Source organism: Trichosurus vulpecula, chromosome 2 (genome assembly GCF_011100635.1).
Source record: "Trichosurus vulpecula isolate mTriVul1 chromosome 2, mTriVul1.pri, whole genome shotgun sequence".
In the NCBI taxonomy this organism is placed as follows: domain Eukaryota; kingdom Metazoa; phylum Chordata; class Mammalia; order Diprotodontia; family Phalangeridae; genus Trichosurus; species Trichosurus vulpecula.
In genome coordinates, this window is record NC_050574.1 from 191,809,697 (window position 1) to 191,834,580 (window position 24,884).

General features: G+C 38.8%; 1 protein-coding gene across 1 annotated transcript in view; it reads left to right on the forward strand.

Moving 5' to 3' along the window:
* The first annotated feature begins 12,414 nt into the window (after positions 1-12,414).
* LOC118836883 (WD repeat-containing protein on Y chromosome-like) overlaps positions 12,415-24,884 on the forward strand; it is a 175,262-nt gene continuing 162,792 nt past the window's right edge. The window contains exons 1-3 of the mRNA XM_036744003.1: positions 12,415-12,468; positions 16,858-16,911; positions 24,210-24,275. Of these exons, the coding sequence (XP_036599898.1) occupies positions 12,415-12,468; positions 16,858-16,911; positions 24,210-24,275 (174 nt within the window). The remainder of the gene's footprint in view (positions 12,469-16,857; positions 16,912-24,209; positions 24,276-24,884) is intronic.

Consider the following 24,884-nt stretch of genomic DNA (forward strand, 5'->3'; position numbering starts at 1 on the left):
ACTATTATAACTCCTCAAAAGCAGGGAAAAGGGTAAGCCGTGTGAATCCAGACTGTCATGGATTCCCCTGGACATAACTGAGTCAGCTGTGAAAGAAAAACTTTTCCCACAGTTCCTCTGAGGCAATGGCCTCAGGCATTTTCCTTTCCTATTCCCTGGGCTGGTTCAAAGCAACTTCTCTTAATACGAGATAGAGCCAAAGTTGTGGCTAGACAGAAAGTTATGCTTGAAGAGAGGAGGTGGGAAAGTGGGCTTTGGCCACACCAGGTGGCCAGAGAGAAAGAATAGCTAGTTTTCCTAATCAGTAAGACCATTCTGACCTCCAGACATGGTTTCAATGTGAGAGGACAAGCAACATAATTGAAGAGTCCTTCCTTCCTTCCTTCCTTCCTTCCTTCCTTCCTTCCTTCCTTCCTTCCTTCCTTCCTTCCTTCCTTCCTTCCTTCCTTCCTTCTTTCCATATGACAAACCATACCTTTACATGTGGGTGCTCTGTCCAAAGAAATATAGATTTTCTTAAACCTTGCAAGATATCTTGGGGCTTGGGGGCTAGATTTTTTCTTCCCTGCTTATTTATTCTGTCATTGTTGTTTTTTCACCTCAAAACTGGGAAGCTCTTTTGTCTCATGGAGTTTTCATTTATGATTTCTTGAAATACAGCTCCCAAAAACCAGGTTTCCATAAAGCCCATTGGGATTCAAATGGAGCTACTTGACTATGCCTTTGAACCCAAATCACTCTGGCTCTCACTGACTTGGCCCAATCATAGGTCCCAGCCCAAGCCTCACTTGCTGATTATTTGGGTTTTGATGGCTCAGAGAGAATGTAAATACTAATTATGTCTGTTCTGGCCAGAAACTCTGAGGGTCTTCTCTTTCTAGATTGATTCTTTTGTGGAGGCAGACTAGGCCATCTTTTTACCTCAATTCTTACCTAGCCTTTTTTTTAGTATACTTTGATCTTTATTCAGACTCCCAGTTCTTTCTCTGGATGTGGATAGTATTTGAGTCTTTTGGAATTGTCTTAGATCATTGTATTGCTGAGAAGAGGTAAGTCTAGCAAAGTTAATCATCGCACAATGTTGCTGTTACTGTATACAATGTTTTCCTGGTTCTGCTCACTTCACTCAACATCAGTTCATATAACTCTTTCTAGGTTTTTCTGAAATCTGCCTGCTCATCATTTCTTACAGCACAACAGCATTCTATTACATTAATATGCCACAATTTGTTCAGTCATTCCCCAATTGATGGGCATCACCTCAATTTCCAATTCTTTGCCATCACAAAAAGAGCTTCCATAAATATTTTTGTACATGTGGGTCCTTTTCCATTTTTAAATGATCTCCTTGGTATATAGGCCTAGTAGTGGTATTGGTAGATCAAAGGGTATATGCACAGTTTTATAGCCTTTTGGGCAAAAGAACTTGAAAATATATGCCCAAGAACATAGTGAAGGAAAACTATGAGCAGTTTGTTTATAAAGAAAATAAATGGAATCTAAGATTGTGAAGGAGGAGAGTGGGGAGGGAGAGACCTAGCTTAATATCAGCTTGTTTGTAAGAGAATTGGATGTTTTGATGGACTGAGGGTTCCATGAGCATTAGAAATATAAAGTGGTGGCTGGTGGTTGGGGTGTTGATGCCATCATGGACAATCTTGGAGTCAGTTTGGTGTTTAGAGTAAGAGAAGCAGTGATCCCAAAGCTGTCTTCTGTGGTTTTTGGTTTTTTGGGGGGGCAGGGACCTCTGATTCATTTTTATTATAGCATTTTTTTTATTTTTAGTTTACAACACTCGGTTCTACATAATTTTGAGTTCCAGATTTTCTTCCCTCCCTCCCCCGCTCCCTTCCCAAGATGTCATGGAATCCCATATAGCTTCCACGTATAACTTTGCATTGAATTATTTTACACATTAGTCAAGTTATGAAGAAGAACTGTGATCAATGAAATGAATCACGCGAAAGAAGAAACAGGACCAAAAAAACCCACCCAAAAACAAAAACAAAAGAGACAAAAAGAAAAAAAAGTGGGGGGGAAGACTAGCATGAAGTGTGCCTCAATTTGCATTCGTACTTCATAGTTCTTTCTCTGGATGTAGATAGCATTCTCCATCGTGAGTCCTTTTGTCTTTGTACCTTGTGTTGCTGAGAAGAGCAAAGTCTGTCAAGATTGGTCCTCACAGAATCCATATATCTGTGGTGGTGTATAATGTTCTCCTGGCTCTGCTCCGCTCACTCAGCATTATTTCGTGTAGGATTTTCCAGGTTGTTATGAAGTCCGTATCTTCCCCATTTCTTATAGCACAATAGTATTCCATTACCTTCATATACCACAACTTGTTTAGCCATTCCCCAATTGATGGGCATCCCTTTGATTTACAATTCTTAGCTACCACAAAAAGATCCACTATAAATATTTTTGTACATATGGGTCCTTTTCCCACTTGTGTGATTTCTTTGGGATACAACCCTGGAAGTGGTATTGCTGGGTCAAAGGGTATGAATATTTTTATACCCCTTTGGGCATAGTTCCAAATTGCTCTCCAAAATGGCTGAAACAGTTCACAACTCCACCAGCAATGTAACAATGTTCCAATTTTCCCACATTCTCTCCAGCATTTATCATTTTCCTGTTTTGTTATTTTAGCCAATCTGACAGGAGAGATGTGGTATCTAAGAGTTGTTTTGATTTGCATTTCTCTAATCAGTAGTGATTTAGAGCATTTTTGCATATGCCTATAGATATCTTTAATTTCTTCCTCTGAAAACTGCCTGTTCATATCCTTTGACCATTTCTGAGTTGGGGAATGACTTGTATTCCTATATATTTGGCTCAGTTCCCTGTATATTTTAGAAATGAGGCCTTTATCAGAGACACTAGTTGTAAAGATTTTCTCCCAATTTTCTGCTTCCCTCCTAACTTTTGTTGCATTGGCTTTTTTTGTATAAAAACATTTCAATTTCACATAATCAAAATTATCCATTTTGCATTTTGTAATGCTCTCTATCTCTTGTTGGGTCATGAATTCTTTTCTTTTCCATAAATCTGATAGGTAAACTATTCCTTGCTCTCCCAAATTACTTATAGTATCAGCCTTTACTCCTAAATCATGAACCCATTTTGACTTTATTTTGGTATATGGTGTAAGATATTGGTCTATGCCCAGTTTCTGCCCTACCATTTTCCAATTTTCCCAACAGTTTTTGTGAAATAGTGAATTCTTAGCCCAGAAGCTGGCCTCTTTGGGTTTATCAAAGAGTAGATTGCAATAGTTGTTGACTTCTCCATCTTGTGTTCCTATCCTATTCCACTGATCCACACCTCTGTTTCTTAGCCAGTCCCAGGTAGTTTTGATGACTGCTGCTGTATAGTACAGTTTAATATCTGGTATGGCTAGGCCACCTTCTCTAGCATTTCTTTTCATCAATACCTTAGATATTCTAGACCTCTTGTTCTTTCAGATGAATTTTGTTATTATTTTATCCAGCTCTGTAAAATAATTTTTTTGGTAGTTCAATTGGTATGGCACTGAATAGATAGATTAATTTAGGTAAAATTGTCATTTTTATTATATTAGCTCAACCTAACCATGAGCAACTGATGTTTTTCCATTTATTTAGATCTGACTTTATTCGCGTGAAAAGTGTTTCATAATTATGTTCATATAGGCCCTGGGTTTGTCTTGGCAGACAGACTCCCAAATATTTTATGTCTACAGTAGCTTTGAATGGAATCTCTCTTTCTATCTCTTGCTGTTGGGCTTTGTTAGTAATGTATAGGAATGCTGAGGATTTATGTGGGTTTATTGTATATCCTGCAACTTTGCTAAAGTTGTTTATTATTTCAAGTAGTTTTTTACTTGATTCTCTAGGATTCTGTAAGTAAATCATCACATCATCTGCAAAAAGTGATAATTTAGCTTCTTCTTTGCCTATTCTAATTCCTTCAATTTCTTTTTCTTCTCTTATTGCTACAGCTAACATTTCTAGTACCAAATTGAATAGTAGGGGTGATAATGGACATCCTTGTTTCACCCCTGATCTTATTGGGAATGCATCTAGCTTATCCCTGTTGCAAATAATGCTTGTTGATGGTTTTAGGTAGATGCTATTTATAATTTTAAGGAAGGTTCCATTTATTCCTATGCTTTCTAGTGTTTTTAATAGGAATGGGTGTTGCATTTTGTCAAAGGCTTTTTCTGCATGTATTGAGATGATCGTATGGTTTCTGCTAGTTTTGTTGTTGATATAGTCAATTATGCTAATTGTTTTCCTAATATTGAACCAGCCTTGCATTCCTGGAATAAATCCTACCTGGTCATAGTGTATTATTCTCATGATAAGTTGCTGCAATCTTTTTGCTAATATTTTATTTAAAATTTTTGCATCAATATTCATTAGGGAAATTGTTCTATAATTTTCTTTCTCTGTTTTGACTCTACCTGGTTTGGGTATTAGTACCATATTTGTGTCATAAAAAGAATTTGGTAGGACTCCTTCCTCACCTATTTTCCCAAATAGTCTACAAAGTACAGGAAATAGTTGTTTTTTAAATGTTTGATAGAATTCGCATGTAAAACCATCTGGTCCTGGAGATTTTTTCCTAGGGAGTTCATTGATGGCTTGCTCAATTTCTTTTTCTGAGATGGGGTTATTTAGAAATTTTACTTCCTTTTCTGTTAACCTGGGCAAATTATGTTTTTGTAGATATTCATCCATATCTCTAAGGTTGTCAAATTTATGGGCATACAATTGGGCAAAATAGTTCCTAATTATTGTTTTGATTTCCTCTTCATTAGAGGTGAACTCACCCTTTTCATTTTTGATACTGGTAATTTGATTTTCTTCTTTCTTTTTTAAATCAAATTGACCAAAGGTTTATCAATTTTATTGGTTTTTTCATAAAACCAGCTCTTTGTTTTATTTATTAATTCAATAGTTTTCTTGGTTTCAATTTTATCAATCTCTCCTTTGATTTTCAGTGTTTCTAATTTTGTATTTAATTGGGGATTTTCAATTTGCTCTTTTTCTAGCTTTTTCAGCTGTATGCCCAGATCATTGATCTCCTTTTCCCCTATTTTATTCATGTAAGCATTTAGGGATATAAAACTTCCCCTAAGAACTGCTTTCGCTGCATCCCATAAATTCTGGTATGTTGTTTCATTATTGTCATTCTCTTGAATGAAGTTATTAATTGCTTCTCTGATTTGTTCTTTGGCCCACTCATTCATTAGAATTAGATTATTTAGTTTCCAATTAATTTTTAGCTTATTTTTCCATGGTTCTTTGTTACAAATAATTCTTATTGCATCATGATCTGAAAAGGATGCTTTGACTACTTCTGCCTTTCTGCACTGGATTGTGAGGTTTTTATGCCCTAGTATATAGTCAATTTTTGAGTATGTGCCATGTACCGCTGAGAAGAAAGTATATTCCTTTTTATCCCCATTCAGTTTTCTCCAGAGGTCAATCATATCTGCCTTTTCTAAAATTCTGTTTACCTCCTTAACTTCTTTCTTATTCATTTTGAGGTTAGATTTATCAAGTTCAGAAGGGGGAGGTTGAGGTCTCCCAATATTATAGTTTTGCTGTCTCTTTCTTCCTGTAACTCCCTTAACCTCTCCTCTAAGAATTTGTATGCCATACCACTTGGTGCATATATGTTAAACAATGATATTGCTTCATTGTTTATGGTGCCTTTTAGCAGGATGTAATGTCCTTCCTTATCTCTTTTAATTAAATCTATCTTTACTTTTGCTTTGTCTGAGATTAGGATTGCTACACCTGCTTTTTTTTACTTTAACTGATGCGCAATATATTTTACTCCAGCCTTTTACCTTTACCTTGTATATATCCCCCTGTTTCAAATATGTTTCTTGTAAACAGCATATTGTAGGATTATGGTTTTTAATCCATTCTGCTATCTGCTTCCGTTTTATGTGAGAGGTCATCCCGTTCACATTCACAGTTATGATTTCTATCTGTGTCTTTTTCTCCATCCTATTTCCCCCTGTTTATGCTTTTATTTCTCCCTTTTCCCTTCCCCTCCTCAACAAAGTTTTGCTTTTGACTGTGGCCTTCCTCAGTTTACCCTCCCTCTTTATTCCCCTCCCTTATCTTACCATTTCCCACTTGCTACTTCTCCCCTCCCTTCTGACCACCCCCCTCCCTTTTTTTTGCCCCTTCCCCTCCTACTTCCTGTAGGACAAGTTAGATTTCTAAACTTATCAGGGTATGTTATTCCCTTCTTGAACCAGATCAGATGACAGTAAAGCTCAAATACTGCTCTTCTCCCTCCCTTCTTTCCCTCTACTATAATATGTTTTTGTGCCTCTTCATTTGGTGTAATTTACCCTTTTCTACTACCTCCTTACCTCTTCTTTCATAGCCCTCCCTTTACATCTCTTACTTATGTTTTTTATCCTTATATCAGTTAATTTATACAGGCATTTACAATCTGTGTGTATCCCTTTCAATTGACATAATAGCTGTATTATTCTCAAGGCTGACATATATATGTATATATATAAAACATACCTAAGATGACATAATCCTATATAAAGATGCAAATAATTTGCCCTTATTGATTAATAAGGTTTGTGGGAGTTTTTCCCCCTGTTTACCTTTTTATGTCTCTCTTGAGTTTTGTATTTGGAGATCAAATTTTCCACTGAGTTCTGGCCTTTTCATCAGGAAGGTCTGGAATTCCCTTACTTTGTTGAATGTCCATCTCCTTGAAAAATTATGCTTAGTTTTCCTGGGTAGTTGATCCTTGGTTGTAGTCCCAGCTCCTTTGCCCTTTGGAATATCATATTCCAATTTCTCCTGTCTTTTAATGTGGAAGCTGAGAGATCCTGCATGATCCTGACTGTAGTTACACAATGTCTGAATTGTTTCTTTTTGGCTGCTTGCAGTATTTTCTCCTTGACTTTGTTGTTCTGAAATTTGGCTATAATATTTCTTCGTGTTTTCAGTTTGGGATCTCTTTCAGGGGGTGATCAGTGAATTCTTTCAATGACTATTTTGCCCTCTGGTTCTAGGACCTCCATGCAGTTGTCTTTAATAATTTCTTTGAAAATACTATCAAGGCTCTTTATTTCATCATGGATTTCTGGTAGACTAATAACTCTTAAATTGTCTCTCCTGGATCTATTTTCCAGGTCAATTGTTTTCCCAATCAAATATTTTACATTTTTTTCTAATTTTTCATTCTTTACATTTTGTTTTACTACTTCTTGGTGCCTCATAGATTCATTAGCTTCCACTTGCTCAACTCTAATTTTTAATGAGTTAGTGTTTTCATTTTGCTTTTGAGTCTCCTTTTCTGATTGGTTGATTTTACCTCTCAGGGTGTCATTTTCTCTATTTAGATTCTGAATCTCCATGGCCATTTTGCCAGTCTTATCTTTTAGGGACTTGATTTCATCAGTGGATTTTTTTTCCCCTTTTTTCTATTATCTCCCTAATTTGGTTTTTAAAGTCCTCCTTTAGGTCTTCCAGCAGTGCTTTTTGGGCTGGAGACCAGTTCACATTACCTTTTGAGGTATCAGATGTATCTATAGTGTCATTGCTGTCCTCTTCCAAATTAGTATTTTGATCATGCCTGTCTCCATAAAAAGAATCTATGGTCCTTGGTTTTATTGTGTTCTTCTTCATGTTGGTTAGCCTTTTCCTGGCTTTGCAACAAATTTCTGCCTTTGGGGCTCAGGGCTCTCTGTCCCAGCTTTCTTATTCTGGGGATTGTGAGTCTAGTTGTTGTCTTTGTAAATTATAGCCTTCAGTTTCCTGAGGTGTGGGGGAGGGGTCTGGCTCCCTGATGCCTCTTTCCCTAGGGTTGCTCTCCAGCACTGTTGCTCTTCAGCAATGGTCTCAGCTCTTTATTGTTTGGGCTGGTCTGGGTACTTCCCCTAGACGAGCAACATTATGTCTGGGCTCCTAGTGTTGACCCCTGCCAGCTCTGCCCCTCTGGGACTAATGAACTTCTACTATTTGGCCACTGATGCCCCACTTCTGTCTCCTCTGTTCCAGCGTTCTTTTTTTTTTCCCCAGGAATTCTCTGGGTGAGGGGGGGGGTGGGGAGGGATTAGAGCTGTTTACCTGGACATTATGTCTCCCGAAGTTCAAGAAGCCGTGTTTCATATCTTTGGGCTGCAAGCCTCAGGAGTCAGTGTTTCATGGTCGGTGGCATTGCGCTGCCTCTGGTTGCCTCCACAGAGCACCGTCCTGTGTTGGGAGGCCTGGGGATCTCCGCTGCTTTCGGGCACCCAGCTTTCTCCCAGCGTGTCTCCCACATGGGCCTCCTGGCTAGCCACTTCCGCTTTGGTCTGGCGCAGCTTCACATACCGAGCACTCTCCAAGCCTACAGATTCACGCCTTCGGCCTTTCAGACTCTCCCAGCTTGGAAATTCGCCCCACTCAGACTGCTCGTGGTTTCTAACTCTCTCAAACGTGCTCAAATTCACTTTTTTATAGGAATCTGACAGACCTTGTGAGAGAGCCCCGGTAAGATGCTGTTTTCATGCGGCCATCTTGGCTCCGCCCCTGTCTTCTGTCCTTACCTAGCCTTAAATCACTGAATGAGCATTGCCTCAGGCATACTGAGACCTGGGAAAAACCTTAGCTTAAAAAGGCCAAGGTCTCCCATTGCATCCAGGGTCATCACCAGTTGTCCTGATTTATGTCTTGTCAATGAACTCAGATAACTAAAAGAAAGAGTGAAGCCGATGACTTTGCACAGCCTGCCTCACTTAAATCCAACACACTTGCAAGTCTAGACATCACCCTCTTGAGATCATTGGTCCTCTTCAAGAATGAAGGATGACCAACAACAATCTAAACCTTCTTCTCATTTGTATTAATGGTACTACCATACCTACATTTATGTAGGCTCAGTTCTTTGGAGTCACTTTTGATTATTTCTTTTCTCTGATTTGCTATACCCTATCATTTGGAAAGTCCTACTCATTGTACCTTTATAATATGTCTCACAATGGTTCACCCCCTTTCTACTCCCACTATCACCAGACAAGTTCAGGATAGAAAAAATTTTAGAGCAGCTCTTTTTGTGGTGGTGAAGAACTGGAAACTAAGGGGATGCCCATCAATTAGGGAATGGCTGAACAAATTAATGGTATATGAATGTAATGCAATGTTATTGGGCTACAAAGAATGATGAAAGAGAATTTCAGAGAGATGTAATAAAACTTGCGTGAACTGATGCAGAATGAAATGAGCAGAACTAGGAAAACAATTTATGCTGTAACAAAAGCATTGTAAAAACAAACAATATTGACAGATTTAAGAATTCTGATCAATGCAATGATCGATCAGGTTTCCAGAGAACCAATAATTAAGAATACTACCTAGCCTTCTGGACTAAATATGAAGAATGAGACACACATTTTTGGACGTGGCCAATACTGGAATTTTTTTTTACTAGACTATGTATACCTGTTACCAGGCTTCTTCTTTTCATTGGAGGGGAAAGAAAGTAGAAAGGACTAAAAAATGCTTACTAATTGGGAAAGATAGTTTTAAAAGAAGAAGAAGAAGAAGAAAAAGAAGACGATGATGAAGATGATGATGATGATGATGATGATGATGATGAAGAATCTATAGATGCAAAAAAAATGAGGATTTGAAGGAACATCAGAGATTACCTAGTGCAATCCTCTAATTTTTCAGATGAAGCTGAGGCCCAAAGAAGCATCATGAGATCATAGATTTAGAGCTGGGGGATACTTTAGAGGCCATTTAACTTAACCTTTCATTTTACAGATGAGTAAACTGAGGCCAGAGAGTTTAAGTGATTTTCACCCAGATAGTAAGTGAAAGAGACAGAACTAAAACTCAGGTTCCCTGACTCCAAAGCCAGCACTCTTTCCACTGTTCCAAATAAACCTCATTTTGTTTCCCTTACAATTCCATTCAATTTTCAGCTGGGCAGTAGATGTCTGAGAAGAAAAATGTTTGACGTATTTATGACTGTCATGTAGCTGGGGGTAGTTTGGCTATGAAATCAAGGCACTTTTTCCTCCTTTTTTCTTTTTAAGAAAACAGTCATTCAGGCCTTTTAGCACTAATATGACTTGTGTTTGGTGGCAGTTACTAATTTTCAAACCCTGCCAGGCACTGAAGGACACAGAAGGGACATATGTTTTCCCTGTGTTATGTTCCAAATTTGCTTAAAAACAAACAAACAAACAGGCAATTATGTGAAGGTCTGATTTATATTTCCAGGGAACAGCATAGTAATTCCCTTGTTTTTGTAGCTGTGGTGTTCCAAAACTTATTTATATTGCAGACTTTTCAAAGGAAGTTGGGTAATGATCATAAGATTTTTTTTTTCTTTCTGTCATGACATCTGAAAATTTTATGAGCTCTCTGAGATTTAAGAACTTGTCCTGCTTTTGCTGCAAGCAGGGAACATGGCTAACTCGATTTTACAGGGAGAGCAGCCTCTTGCTTAAGCCTCCAATGGCTCTCTCTACTTTGCTTTTTAAAAAAATTCATTATGTGGGTTCAGAGGCATTTTCAGGCATCACCTCCTCCGGAAAACCTTCCCCATCTCCTCCCTTCACCCTGGCTCAGGCTAGAAATGAGCTCACCCGTCTCAGAGTGCTCAGGAAAATCTGTTTGAACTTCCTGTGAACTTTCTTTTTGGACCAGACCTGTGATTTCATTGGTGAAGAGAGCTTCCAGTGAGGACTTTACTAATGAGGCATATTGATGGGCACCTTCTCCACAGCTACACTTTTAGAGAAATGGCTTGAGCTGTGAGAGGTCCATGACTTGTCACACACAGCTAGTAAGTAGGTGGTAAGCATAGGACCTAAACCCAGATCTTTCCTAAGGCCAAGGCCCTCTCTCTGGCCTAGGCCATGATGATCCCTCATATGCTTCCTGCATTCTATAGGATATTATTGTCGTCTTTGGGATTGTCTTATCCCAAAGTGAAGGAAAGTCCTTCACTGTAAAGTCTTTGATATTAGGCACTTGTTTATTTTTTTTAATCCCCTATACCTAAGACACTGCACATAGGTACCATGTTTGTTGGATTGGATTAGATTGGATGGGAAGTCACTTCTGTAGAAGGGGCACAATCAACTCTAAGGTTTGATGAACCACCTGTCCCCTTCTCCTTCTTTGTCCCCTTCCCTTCTCCCAAACGTAGATTCAAGGAAAATGAAGTAATAGATTGATTTAAAACATTTTATTTCTCAAAGACCTCTCTTTTGCCTGTTGAAATATGTAGGATCCTTTTTAATTGAATGGGAGAGACAGGTATTTACCTGAACCTGGGTGGGAAAAGTTATGGAAGAAATTATAATAAAAGAGATACTGAAGAAGAAGGAGAAGAAGAAGGAGAAGAAGAAGAAGGAGAAGGAGGAGGATAAGTCACTTCTGGATGTAGCTAACTATAAATAACTAACTAACCAGTGAAAAGAAGATTGGAGCCACATGGTAGGGAGAAGAGAAAATTGAGAAGGCAAGGATATGCAGGAAGAAACTGACCAAGAGGTGGTTTTTGATATTTTCAAGTCAGTTCAAACAGCATTTGTCTGCACCTACTTTGTGCAAAGCACAGTGCTGAGCCTGGAGATACAAAGATAAAAGGCAAAAATAAAAAAAAAAGTTCCTGCCCTCAAGGAGCTTATAGTCTAGAATGTTAGAATCATCATTTTAGATCTGGAAAGGATCTTAGGGGTCTTCTAGTTCAACATCCTTATTTTATTGTTAAGGAAGTGAAGTGACTTACCCAAGGCTCTACAGGAAGTAAGTCATAGAGAGGCAGGATTTGAACTCTTTCTCTAAATCTGGCACACTTTCCAATAGGAAAGGTAATATTGAAATACTAGATAACGTGAGGAGGGACAGAATACTAACAATTACGGTGAGAGAGGGTCAGAAAAGGCCTTATTTAGGAGGCAGCAGCACCAGAACTGAATCTTGAAGGAATCTAAGTTTCTAAAAGGCAGGTGAGAGAAGTCACAGCCTGGGCAAAAGCACGGAGGCAAGATATAGAATTTTATGTTGGGGAAACAGCAAGTAGGCCATTTTGGCCAAAATGCAAAGTGCCTGAAAAGGATTTGATGTGAAATTTCTAGAAAGGTAGGCTGGAGATTTTGCTGTTGTTCAGTTACATCCGACTTTTTATGATCCCATTTGGGGTTTTCTTAGCAAAGATCCTGGAGTGATTTGCCATTTCCTTCTTCAGCTCATTTTACAGATAAGGAAATGAGACAAGTAGGGTTAAGTGACTTGCCCAAGGTCACATAGCCAGTAAAGTGTTTGAGGTCAGATTTGAAATGAGGAAGATGAGTCTTCCTGACTCCAGGCCCACTGCTCCATCTACTTTGCCACCTCGCTGTCTCGGAGTCAGAATTTATAGGACCTTAAATTCCCAGAGAAGATGTTTGTATTGTCCCTTAGAGAAAACAAGAGGTTGCTGAAGATCCCTGAGCTGGTAAGTGCTGTGGCCAGACCTACACTTGAGGGAGATTATTTTGGCAACTGCGGAGGATGGATTGAAGGGGGAGAAATTGGTAAGTGGGAGCTCGGCTAAGAGGCTTTAAAGCACTTTACCGCATAAATGCACAGTTATGTCCAGGACTTTCTTCCCACACCTGGGCAAGTTCATACAGATGCTAAGGCTACCACTCCACACTTGTGACATCCAGAATAATTCTTTGTGACCCCATCTGGGGTTTTCTTGGCAAAGCTACTGGAGTAGTTTGTCATTTCCTTCTCCACCTCATTTTACAGAAGAGGAAACTGAGGCAAACAGGGGTAAGTGACTTGCTCAGGGTCACACAGCTAGTAAGTGTCTGAGGCCAGATTTGAACTCAGGTCTTCCTGACTCCATGCCCAGCACTTTATCAACTGAGTCACTTGGCTGCCATCCGGAACAATAAGATGTGGTGGCCTTATCTCTCTACCGCTAAAATGGGCAGGCAAGTAGGAATGTGATTGTTGACTTATAGCTGGAAAGGGCCTCACAGGCCAGTTTCTCCAACCCCTTCACTTTGTTAATAAAGAAACTGGAGCCTGTGAAGGTTAAGCAGCTTGTAGGACATGAAGGACAAAGTATCGGGGGTAGGATTTGAATCCAGGTCTTCTGATTCCAGAATCAGTACTCCTTCCACTGTAGTTATAACACAGCAAGCTTAATTAGAGGTGTCAAATTTCTGGCAGTTTGGAATTAAAATAAATGAAATAAAATGAAATTTCTAGAATTTTTGGAAATCATGGTAGAGCAGGGGAAGGGTGGAGATAAAGAAGGAGGAAAGATGGGTGGATCATAGACCCAGAGCTGCAAGGGTCCTTAAAGGCCATCTAGACCACTCCCCTCCATTTTACAGATGAGGAAACTGAGGACCAAGGAGGTTAAGTCACTTGTCTAAGGTCCCATAGGTAGCAAACATCAGGGTGAGATTTGAACCCAGGTTCTCTGACCTCATAGCCAACGAACAATACATTTTAGAGAGTGAACAGCTAAAGTCATGTTTTGTTTTAGGAACATAAAATCAGTTGTGTTTATTTTGGTTTGTGGATAGAGTTATGATATTTGGTATATTTAAAGATGTGAAATCTCAGGAAAAAAATTAGAAAAATACACTATCACTTTCATACACTTCCCCATACCAATCAATTTCAAGGAAGGGAGTGAGAAATTCTTGAAACAGTTGTCTCTCTACCACCAATATTCCCCTGTCTTTCCTGAGACTTTCATATCTCAAGACTCATGACTAGAAGTCATATCCTCTCAAAGCCTTCAGCCATCCTCTTGTTAAAGCCCAGAACAAAGGCTGATTTTTCTCATATGTGCTGTGTTCAAAACCAGATGTCAGGGTGGCTTAAGCCATAAGCTGTTTTTTTGGACTGTGCATAAAATTTGGTCCAAGGGCCATTTGAATTCTGACTGTGGTAATGTTTTTCTTATGTCAGGGGAAAGAACCCATCAGCATCACATCATAACCTTTCACATTCCACACTTGCACAAAGCTGAGTCCCTTCCCCCAAATCCAACTCCTTTAATCTTTCCTCTTGAATTCTTCTCACCCCAAAGTGGTTGGCCCATAAGTTTTAAGTAGAAACCTCAGCACTGCTTTTTCTTTTCTCTGAACCCCAATAGTATGGCTGTTTTTACTTGGGAAACAGCTGGTTTTGTTCCTCCGTGAGTATTTATTAAGCAGCAATTAAGAACATTGGTGTGATGAACACCAATGGCTTTGGGGGAAGGAGAGGAAATTTAACTCAGTCCTTCGAGAAAGGATTCATAAATGGCTTCGCTCTTGCAAGACTATGAATGTACTAATAGCTTCAGATTTGGTCTTGGGATCACTGAATAAGTACTACTTCTCTGTGGGGACTGTGATAATAAGCATACAGTTTTCAGAAAATGACCCTGCTGGTGAAATGAACAATTCCCTCATTCTCTAGCCTCTTCTGCCTTGGGCCGCCTTGGACTGAGCTCAGATAGGATGGTTGAAATAACCAAAGACTAACTTTATGACCTGGGTGAGCTAGATAGGTCCCCCAGTGACAATTTGTTTATTTTTTCAAAGTCAGCAGTTTGAGGACTTTCTGTCTGCATAAGCTAGTGTGGTATAAAGATGACTATAGAATTTTGGAACTGGAAGGGCCCCTCAAATCGATAATTCTAGCTCTCTCATTTTATAGATGAGGAAATAGATCTAGTAAGGCTTGCTCCTACCACTAGGGCTAATTCAGTACTCTTAATCTTTTAGTTTAAGGCTTTCTTTCTTTTCTTTCTTCTTTTCTTCCTTTCCTTCTTTCTCTTTCTTCCTTCCTTTCTTCCTTTCTTTATTCTTCCTTCCTTCCTTCTTTCCTTTATTTCTTCCTTCCATCCTTCCTTCTCTCTCTCTCTCTCTCTCTCTCTCTCTCTCTCTCTCTCTCCTCCTAAGTCCTGATTAATGCAAATAATGAATCCCATGAAGAGGTGACATGTATTCGAATTTATACTATTAGATGCTATAATTATGTAAAATATGGTCATTGGTTCCAGTTCAATGGAAATCTGTGTGTGAATTCCAAAAATGCCGTTACTTTATGGGATTCATTGTTCTCATTAATCAGGACCTCGCTGTAAATGGCCTAAACAAAGCCATTTGCCTGGAGGAGTCCAGGGTTGATCTCTCTATTTTCACATCCACAAAGGATGAAAAGAACAGTCAATGGTAGTGAAAAGAAATCTGAATTTTGAAAGTCAAAAGGTTTGGGTGAGAGTTTTTTTGTTTTGTTTTTTGCTGCTTTCTTAGATGTATGACTCTGGGCAAGTCAATTAACTTCTCTGAGGTAATTGGTAAAATGGGAGCAATAATATTTATATTACCTGGCTCACAAGGTGATTTTTGAAGATCAAAGCAGATAATGTACATAAAATCCTTTGAAAAATGTCCAGACCTACACACCTTGGGTGTAGCCACCCCTCCCCTCCCTGCTCTGGAAGCCTGGCTTCCCTTAATAGTGAGATCCAGAGGTGTGCTGGAGGAGCTAGTTGTTAAATTTTCACTGTGAGCATTTACACCTTGGAAATTGGCAAACACACTAAAGCAGGGCTTGATTTATCGTTTTGTTGACAATCTTGAGAAATTGATGGAGAAAATATTAGTAATTCAGATTAAACTTACAAGTGTGTTATGCATACTTTTTTTTTTGAAAAGCCAGCACACTCCTGGTGAGATCCCATTATATTTAGGCCCCAGATCCTCATGCCATCTTTCCGCTAAGTTTCATACATATTCCCTTCACTTCTTGCTCTAGGTATAGTATTCAAACTAGCCGTATGATTGCTTCTAGAAAAGGGCCTTGTCAGTCAACTATACTTCCAATCCACTTACCATCCCAATGACTTCCAGAGCAAAACAACCTTTCTTAGCTACCATTTCCCTAGGTGTGTTTGCTCTCCTTATTAGAAGGAGAGTTCCTAGGGGTCAGGGACTCTTGCTTCTGTATTTGTACCCATAGAACTTAGCACAGTGCCTGACACATAGGAATTGTTTGAGAAATGCTCTTTTGTCATTCATTGTTTTCTCCTCTCCTCCTCTCCCCTTTCCTTTATAATGACATAGAGGATAAAGGGCTGGATTTGGAGTCATGAATACCCAGGTTCAAACCCCACCTCTGACACCTTCTGGGTTGTGTGACCATGGGCATATCATGTAATCTCTCTGAGACTTAGTTAGTTCATCTATAAAATGAACTTGGTTATATGTGTCATATCTACAGGTTGTTAAACAGGGTTGTTACAAAGCTCTAGCGAGTTATCATATGTAAACACTCTATAAATGTCTGTTGCTATTAGGAGAAAATGTACTGGTGTTTGATATGTCTCTGATTCCAGTGCTCGAAGGGAAAGACTGCAAACCCCCAGAGAATAGAATGCTTGGTAAGATGAATTCAGACAACATGGAAGGAGAAGGTGGTCCTAGGTACAAGGTCACTGGTGGCAAAGAGAATTTCTATGGTGGATGAGATGGGAAAGTGTTTTCATCATCCCTTCATCCAGCTCTTTCTTCTTCCCCCCCCCCACAGTCTCCTGGTCGAAGGAAAGAAGTGGGGCTTTTGTAATAGAATTGAGATTAGGAAATAAAATGGAAACAAAGAAGACTGAGAGGCCCTTTTGGAAAATTTTCCAGAACATCCCAATCTAACCTTACAGTGTTATATATAATTGTAAAATAATAAAAAAAGAATAACTTATGGCATTTTATAGAAAGTTAACAAACATTTATGTAGCATATAGGTAGTCCAACTAATAATTATTTCATTAGCAAAATATTACTGCTCATCATTCTTTTTAAAAATTTTCTCTTCTTTTTCTTTCAACAAGATTGAATATCAAGTGACCCTGGAAGATCTGAAAAAACTAAATATAGCCTTTCAGGTAAAAAACTGTCCAGTGGAAGCTTTTGAAACTTATTAAGCAAGAAATCTTCTTTCCTGTTTTTTGGTATTGGAAACAAAACTAGCTTCTTGTTTCATACCTTGTTTAAATTCAAAATAGAAGTGAAGAAAGAATCCTTATTGTCTTGAAAGTATGGAGGGAAGGTGAGACATGGCTGTGCCATGGGGTCCCTCTACCTAATCAGGGGTATCAAACTCAAATAGAAATAGGGGCCACTAAGCCAAACCTAAGGATCCCTGCCATAGCATATTGATTTAGGTAACCATATATTAACATTATCTATGTTTTGTTGTATTTTTATTTATTTTGTTAAATATTTTATTGCAACTTGGGACTGTTGTAAAAGCATGAGGCTATGAGTTTGACCCCTCTGCTGTAAAGGACTTCTTTGTTTACTACCAGGACATAGAAACATTATGAAACTTCATCTAAGGAGGTGATAGTGTTTCAGAAGTGGACAGCAAGTCCATTTAATTGAATAGATCAGAGTCAGAGACTTAACAGACTTAACAGAAGACCATTACTTGGCCCTCCTAGCTCACTATGTTTTTACTTCTAGGAATTCGAAAAAAGAGGCCAAAAGTTCTTGGACATGGACATGTTCATATGGATAATGAAGAAGTGTGTGAAGTCACCAAAAAAAGTAAATGTGTATTTTCTAAAGTTGGAGCATTGAAATTCCAAATCTAATTGACCTAGATTGTATGTTTGTAGGATAATAAAGCCATAAGGGACCTCCTAGATCAGAAGTTCCCAAACTTATTTGACCTGCTGCTCCCTTTTTTAAAAAAAATTACTCAGCACTCCCCTGGAAATCTTTAACCCTTTAATGGTTTCTTCTTTTAAAAAAAATTTGCATCACTTCAAAAAAATACAAAATTGTTTTAAAAAAGTTATACATCTTAAATTTAATAATTTGTTGTAAATTTGTGGGGTTTTTCCTGCACTGAAATTTTGATGATGCACTATTGCATCATGTAACCATATAGTATCATATTGTAAACAAGTCATTACATGCACGTATTCCTGCCAACGTGTGCTGGACTTCCATACAATGTGGGACACCCTCGCTTGCCAACACTTGCTTGTTAAGACCTGTCATCAGACTTGAACTCTTCAATGCTAACATGCATTTTGTGTGTTTATTTGGAAGACATTGTAATCTCTATGACTTTAATTCTGTTATACAACAGATGAAACATGGATTTTTCAAAATTCTCTTCTCTTTTTTCCTTATGCTTCCACCGCCCCCTTATTTTTACTCAACCCCCTCCCATTTGCACCCAAGGCTACTATTGCCTCCCTAGAATGTTCCAGCACCCCCTTAGGGGGCAGTATAATCCACTTTGGGAACCTATTTCCTAGATCATGTAGTGAAACCTTCTCATTTTGCAGATGAGGTAAAGAGGCCCAATAAGGCAGTGATTGGCCCAAGTTCACAGATTTATCGCTCAAAGGGACCTTAGGAGCCTTCTAATCCAACCTCACCATTTTAAGAAGAGGAAACTGAAGCTTAGAGAGATTAAGTGATTTGTCCAGGGTCACAGAGCTAGTAAGTGGCAGAGCCAAGATTTGAACCAGGTCTTCTGCCTTCCAAGTCCCATTCTCTTTCCATTCTCTATAATAACACACTATCTCTCTAAGGCCTCTTTCCATTAAAATTCTAGGGTCCTTATGTACTTAGACAAGTCTGAATTAACATAGAGTTCAAACTGTAGAATGTTTTTTAAAAGAAATGAAATCATTACTTTTTCATAAATACTGCCGTGGTCTAGGCTAATAAAGTGCAGCTTAGAAGTCCTTAGAAATCTAGATTTCTCTAAGGACTGGTTTGTAATTAGCATACTAATTGTTTTTAGGTAAGTGGGTCCTTCTGAAGTGCTTTCAGGTCCTTGAAAAGTTTAAGTCTTTTAATAATCCCCTTGCAATTTAATTTACATGTTAAACAATGAAGAAAGGTTTTCTGGGAAAAGGTAGGCTTCACCCCATCCACTGTATAAATGCTCACAATCCAAATGAATAGTCTAAATCAGCAGTTCTCTAACTTTTTGATCTTGGGACAACTTTACACTCTTAAAAATTATTGAGGATCCCTCCTCCAAAAAGAGCTTTTGTTTATGGGATCTACGTTTAGCAATATTTACCATATTAGAGATTAAAATGTCTTAGCATCATTATGAAAATAGTTTTAATCTCATGGGCCCCTTGAAAGGGTCTTGGGGACCCCCAAGGGAGCAATACTTTGAAAACTGCAGGTCTAAATTAATGAGATTTTTACCGTGTTTTCATAAGAGTAAATGTTGCCCAGGAAATGGGGCTTTTTAATTTTTCCCTGTATAGCTACATGATAAAATTTTAATTATAAGAAAAAAAATAGCCAGACACAGTTCTGTGACCTTACTTCTAGAAGCTGAAAGAATATACCCTTGAAGAATCCTGAGTTAAAAGATTTATCCATTGTCTCTCGCCTAGAACAAGACATTTGAATTGCATATTTGAATTGGAATTTAAGTTTTAAGTTAGTGTTTTTTGTGGCTCCAATTTGTTGTAAAATGTATTCTTTAAACCATTCTCATTTTTCATTTTTTAAAAGATTTTCCTCTTTTATGAAAAACTGGGTGAAAGAATTCCAAAATGGAATCAATTGTCCCATCAACAAGCATTTATTATGTTCCTATTATTAGGTACTGAGAATACAAAGAGAAAAATGAAATAGCCCAAGCATTTAAGCAGCCTGTATTTGATAGGAAGAGCACAGAGTATTTAAATGAAAATAAAATAGAGTCTTTAAAAGATGACAAACTTTGAAGGACCCCAAACTAGCTACCTGCTCTAGACTTTTTAAATGCCTCAGTGTATTTGGGGACAGAGGAGAGTGATTGAACAGTCAGGAAGTCCATGATATATATGCAAGGTATGTGCATATCCATGTTAGATCTACATATCCACGTGGGAAGTCTAAATGTATAGACAAGTGGTTCAATAGGAGACACTGATAGTTATTTCTGGAGTCTTGCCCTCTCTAAAAGAGATCACAATCTTTTTCTCTGAGAGAAGAAATATTGGACTAGAATTACATATGTATGTATGTATACACACACACACATATATGTACATACATGGGTGTATGTATACACATATACATATGCATATATACACACATATCTTACGCTTGCTATTTTGAATCTTTTCTGCCAAATACCAATTACACAAAAGACTGTCACAAATAGTTAATATGAAGTGAGCCCTTTTATCCAAGAAAATAGTAAATGGAAATCAGAGAAGTTATACAGATGAGAATATACCAGAAAATACACGGAGTGAATTAGCTCTCCAGTTGGGAGAGAAATATTTCAACTCAAAGTGAGAGAGAGAGAGAGAGAGAGAGAGAGAGAGAGGCCCCAGTCTCACCCAAGAGGAAGTGTCTCAAAGTCTTAATAGCAAACTGAATATTAAGAACAATTTATGGAGTTGGCTTCCCTTATATATTTGCTGATTTCAAAGCCTTTCTTTCCAAAATCTGGAGTTGGTCCCCAAGAGCACTACATGTCTACTCTCAAAAAGCATGAAAAATGTCTCTCCTCTCCATAGCTCTTACACTGACTTTGCCCCTGATGAAAAGCACACAGCACTGCATAAGTATTTTCTCCATGAATTAGGAGGGTCTCTTACAAAATACTCTAGGCTTGGTTGGAAGCCCAGGCTACATTTCTCCCCTGAGTCAAAAATTTTTGTAGTCCCTTTTAAAAATCAGTTGAGGTAAACTTGAAACCTACAGCATCAATATAAACATCCATGCTTTAATATCACAAAGATGATTTTTTAAAAAAAAATCATCTTAGATAACCAACATATGTTATTACTGAAAGCAAAATAAAACAAGTCTTCGTTAACAATATATGCAGCTGAAATGGCATTATACAGTACTCACCTGGCAGAGTACTGCACATATAATTATATCAATTGGTAAAAATATTAGGGTGAGTAGTAACTTAAGGTAAGAGAGTAGAGCTTAGATGAATACACTATTTCTTAGGACTGAAGTCTTCCAAGTAGCTGCTGTAATTTGGAATTGTGATCATATGGAGCAGACAGCCCAATAGTCATCCTTCATTTCCCCAGTTGTTTCTAGATTTAATTCAAAGTGCTGATGCTGTAAAACTCTTCCATAAGGAAACCACAGAAGGTTCTTTTGGGGTATTTGCTCCTGATAGAGACTTAGTTTGTTGACTTTCTGAGCATAGCATTCCAAGACTACAATGGAAGATGGAGAGAGGAAAATGACCATGGCACTATATGGGACAGAATTTTTAAAATAATAGGAGAGACATCTTTAAGAGAAACAAAGTAAAATTTATTCTACAAACCTTGCAAGACTTGGGCACACCTCCATAAGGGAGGAGGCAAGGTAAAAGAGAACCTGCCTTAATTTATAGTCTTAATGAAAAAGATTCCCACCCACCTCTATCCCTTCTCACCATTGGCTGAGAGGCAGGCTGCAGTCTAGGCACGAAAACTACACAGAGGACCAAGATTGATCCGGTTCGTTCAGGTTTTTCCCTATCAGAACTCAACTGCCAAGGTGGCGTCTGAAAGTCTAGGAGGAGAAATGGAATGGGGGAAGGAGAGACCCTTCCTGGAGCAGAGAACAAATAGCTCACAGGAAGTTCATTATCTTCTAATATCTGAGAGAGAGGGGGGGAAGGGCATGCCTTCCCAAAATTACAAGGCCAAATCCCAGAACCTCTCCATTAGACATACCCTGTAAAGTCTTCACAATTATCCAACCCACACAGCACCAACCTATCAGGCCATTGGCTGCAGCTAAGATAGGAAATTGTGTAATTCAGGTTGGCTTGTTAGTGTATTTTCCCACTTATATACAGCTTGGATCTTTTGATCTTGATAATAGTGCAGCTTGGCAGATTATACCCGATAATTCCCATACGCAGTTTTCTCCTTGAAAATAAGAGTGAATATTTATTGAATACTGACTTAAAAATAAATGAATTGCTTTGGAGAAATTTTTAACTCAAAGACAAAAATGTTAATCTGCCAAATAACTACTTTTGTATGAAAGAGTTAGTTTTAATAAATCCAACAGCAGGACCACACAGAGAAAGCATGGTGACAAAAAAGAAAGAAGTGGGATTATAACTTTCCAAGTTCCCACTGAATTGTTTCTGAAGTTGGGGAAATTCCAAGAACTTGAAGGAAGTACCCAAAGAGAGTGAATCAGTGCAAAAAAAATCCTTTGGGATCATCCAGTTCAATAGAGGAATCTATTACAAACCTATCAGGAAACCCTGCAATTACCCTACTTCATCTCCTCAGCGTCAGCAATTTCTGGAACTGCAGAGCTGGTTATCAACCAAGATGGCTCTCTAGCCTTGAGGAGCTTCAGGCTGTCCTAAGTCCTAATGAGCACCCTTGCAAAGTACAAGTGTTCCTAATATGCAGTAATGGACTGTCTGCCTGGCACACTATATTTGTGCCATCAGTGGCACAGATGCAAAGCAGTGCCTAAATACTTCTGCTAGGGTTCAGAGTGATGTTCCTGCCCACTCTGAGTGCCTAGGAGCCAACAGCGACTGGGTGGGGCTGATAATGTCTTCTGTTCAGTATCCTGGACTTTGGCTCCCATATATGTATGGAGGATAAAAATGAGGCTCTTGTGTGAGAGACCATGGGGCAATTCAGGACTTGGGTTACTTGCATGGAGCAGTGATTGCACAAAGATCCAGGCTTTGCTACAATTAACCTTTGTGACCTTAGACTTAAATTCCTGAACTGCTCTGCCTCAGTTTCCTCACTTGTATTAGAAGATCTCTAAGCCCCCTTCTAGCTCTAAATCATATGACCCCTTATGATAAAGTTGTTCTTTCTGTTGGAGGACCACAACGATCTACGCTAGTGAGTATCCTAGGTCTCTTTGGCCCTAGTTGTACTTGGGATAATAAGTTCATAGATTTAGAACCAAAAGAGATCCTAAGGACCATCAAATTTCAATCCACCCTTATTTCATAGATAACAAAACTCGCCAAAGGTCAGAGAAGTGGTAAATTGGTAGAATTCAAACTCAGGACTCAATTCCTACTCCAACATTCTTTTCACTGTACTATACTGCTCGGACCATGCGTAATGCTTTTTTGTCCTAGGTTCTGCTGGATCCTTCAGCATTCAGTAGCTTCCATAATGCTTGCTGATGGTTTTAAAACTCCTCTAAGTTTCGGCTTGTTAGTTACAGAGGAAGAGCTTGGGATCCCAGTTCCTGAACTAGGACTCTTGTGTTCTTCCCATAAGATGCCAGGCCCCAGGGCTCATTACCTTGAAGCCATGCCATCTATTTAGTTCATAGGATAAGAGATTTAGAACTGAAAGTTACCTTAGAGGTCATCTAGGCTAATCCCCTCACTCTACAGATGAGGAAACGGAGCCATGGGGAGGTTAATCACTAGCCCAGGGTCACACAGCTAGTATAGCTTCTGAGGCTGGATTTGAAGGCAGATCATCCTGTGTCAAGGCCCAACTCTCTGTCTGCTGTGCCACCTAGCTACCTCTCATTCAACAAATATTTATTATGGGGTGGTTGCATTACCTCTGGATGTGTTGGCCACATTCTAGAGCACTTTTTTTGTTTTTTGGGTTTTTTTCCTATTGGAACTTAATTTGAAGTTCTGGAGGATGGAAGGAAATTTACTCTGTGAGTCATTCACCTTGTCGCATGATCACTAGAATTGGATTGCAAGTCGTTCCTGTTTTAAGTTATTTCCCCTGCCAATACCCTAGTTTTCCTCCAGCTGATTAAAACAAAAACAAACCTAAATCTCCCATTTGTTTTCCAATTTACTCCTCTCAAGTAGGGAAAGCAGGAAGGCAAATTACCTGGCCATGCCAAAGGTCTATTCCCAGGGGAATCCCTACTCTTTCTAGCATCCCATTTGAAACTGCCTTTCTAAGTATATTTTTAGGTGTGAGTGCATGCATACCAAGGGTTCCACTTCTCTCCGCCACTACATTTTTCTTTAAGTTAGAGGCTACAACAAAGTCTTCCACTAGGGAAGAATTTTTGTTCCCATGCACTAGTCAGGTTAATTGCCATATTAACATTTTAGAACACACATCTAGAGACTTTTTGAGTAAGAGGTACTCTTTAAAAATAGATGGAATTCATAAATAGGAGAAATGAAGGTAGCTAAATGCCTTTTTTCCCCTTAGTAGATGTATTTTTTTCCTGTGTAGTCTGCGCACACCGATTATGATTTTTTCCCCTCTAGAGTAATGAGCAAATAGAACAACTGTTCATGAAAATAGACTGTACGGCGACTGGTGGAATTCAGTGGGTAAGTTAGTTTGAGCTGTGTGAGACAAGTTTCAAGTTGTATAGAGCTCCAAGTGGGAGTTTTAGCTTTGCTTCTCTTTCTCCTTTATGGAACATGCAGATTTGTGAAGTATTAACAGTGACCCTCTCTCTTGCCTAGCCATGCCAACTTGGAGTTGACCTGGAAGCAAATCCTGGCTTTCTCACTGTCTGATTGATTCTGGGCAAATCGTGCTACTTGTGATAACTGTGCCTCAATTATCCTCATCTGCATAATGAGGGAGTTCTGTTATGTGACCCCTAATGTCCTTTTCAGGTCTAAATCTACGAGCGTAATATGAAAGATATTTGTAGTTTAAAAACTTTTTAGGTGTTATAAATACGATGTGGGGCAAAACACACAAGCAGATACCAACAGTCTGCTAAAATAGCATCATCCATATGGAACCTGTTTCTAGGAGACTGGAGGACCGGAGCATCCATGGTCACTATGTGTGGGCCTACCACACAGTTGGGAGCTGCTTTTTTCCATTGACTGAGTGTCCAGAGCTATTATCTTGAAAAGAGCTTGACTCTGAGCCTCCTCGGGCCTTTTGCTCCAAGTCCCCAATGTCTTCCACGTGAATGAGGA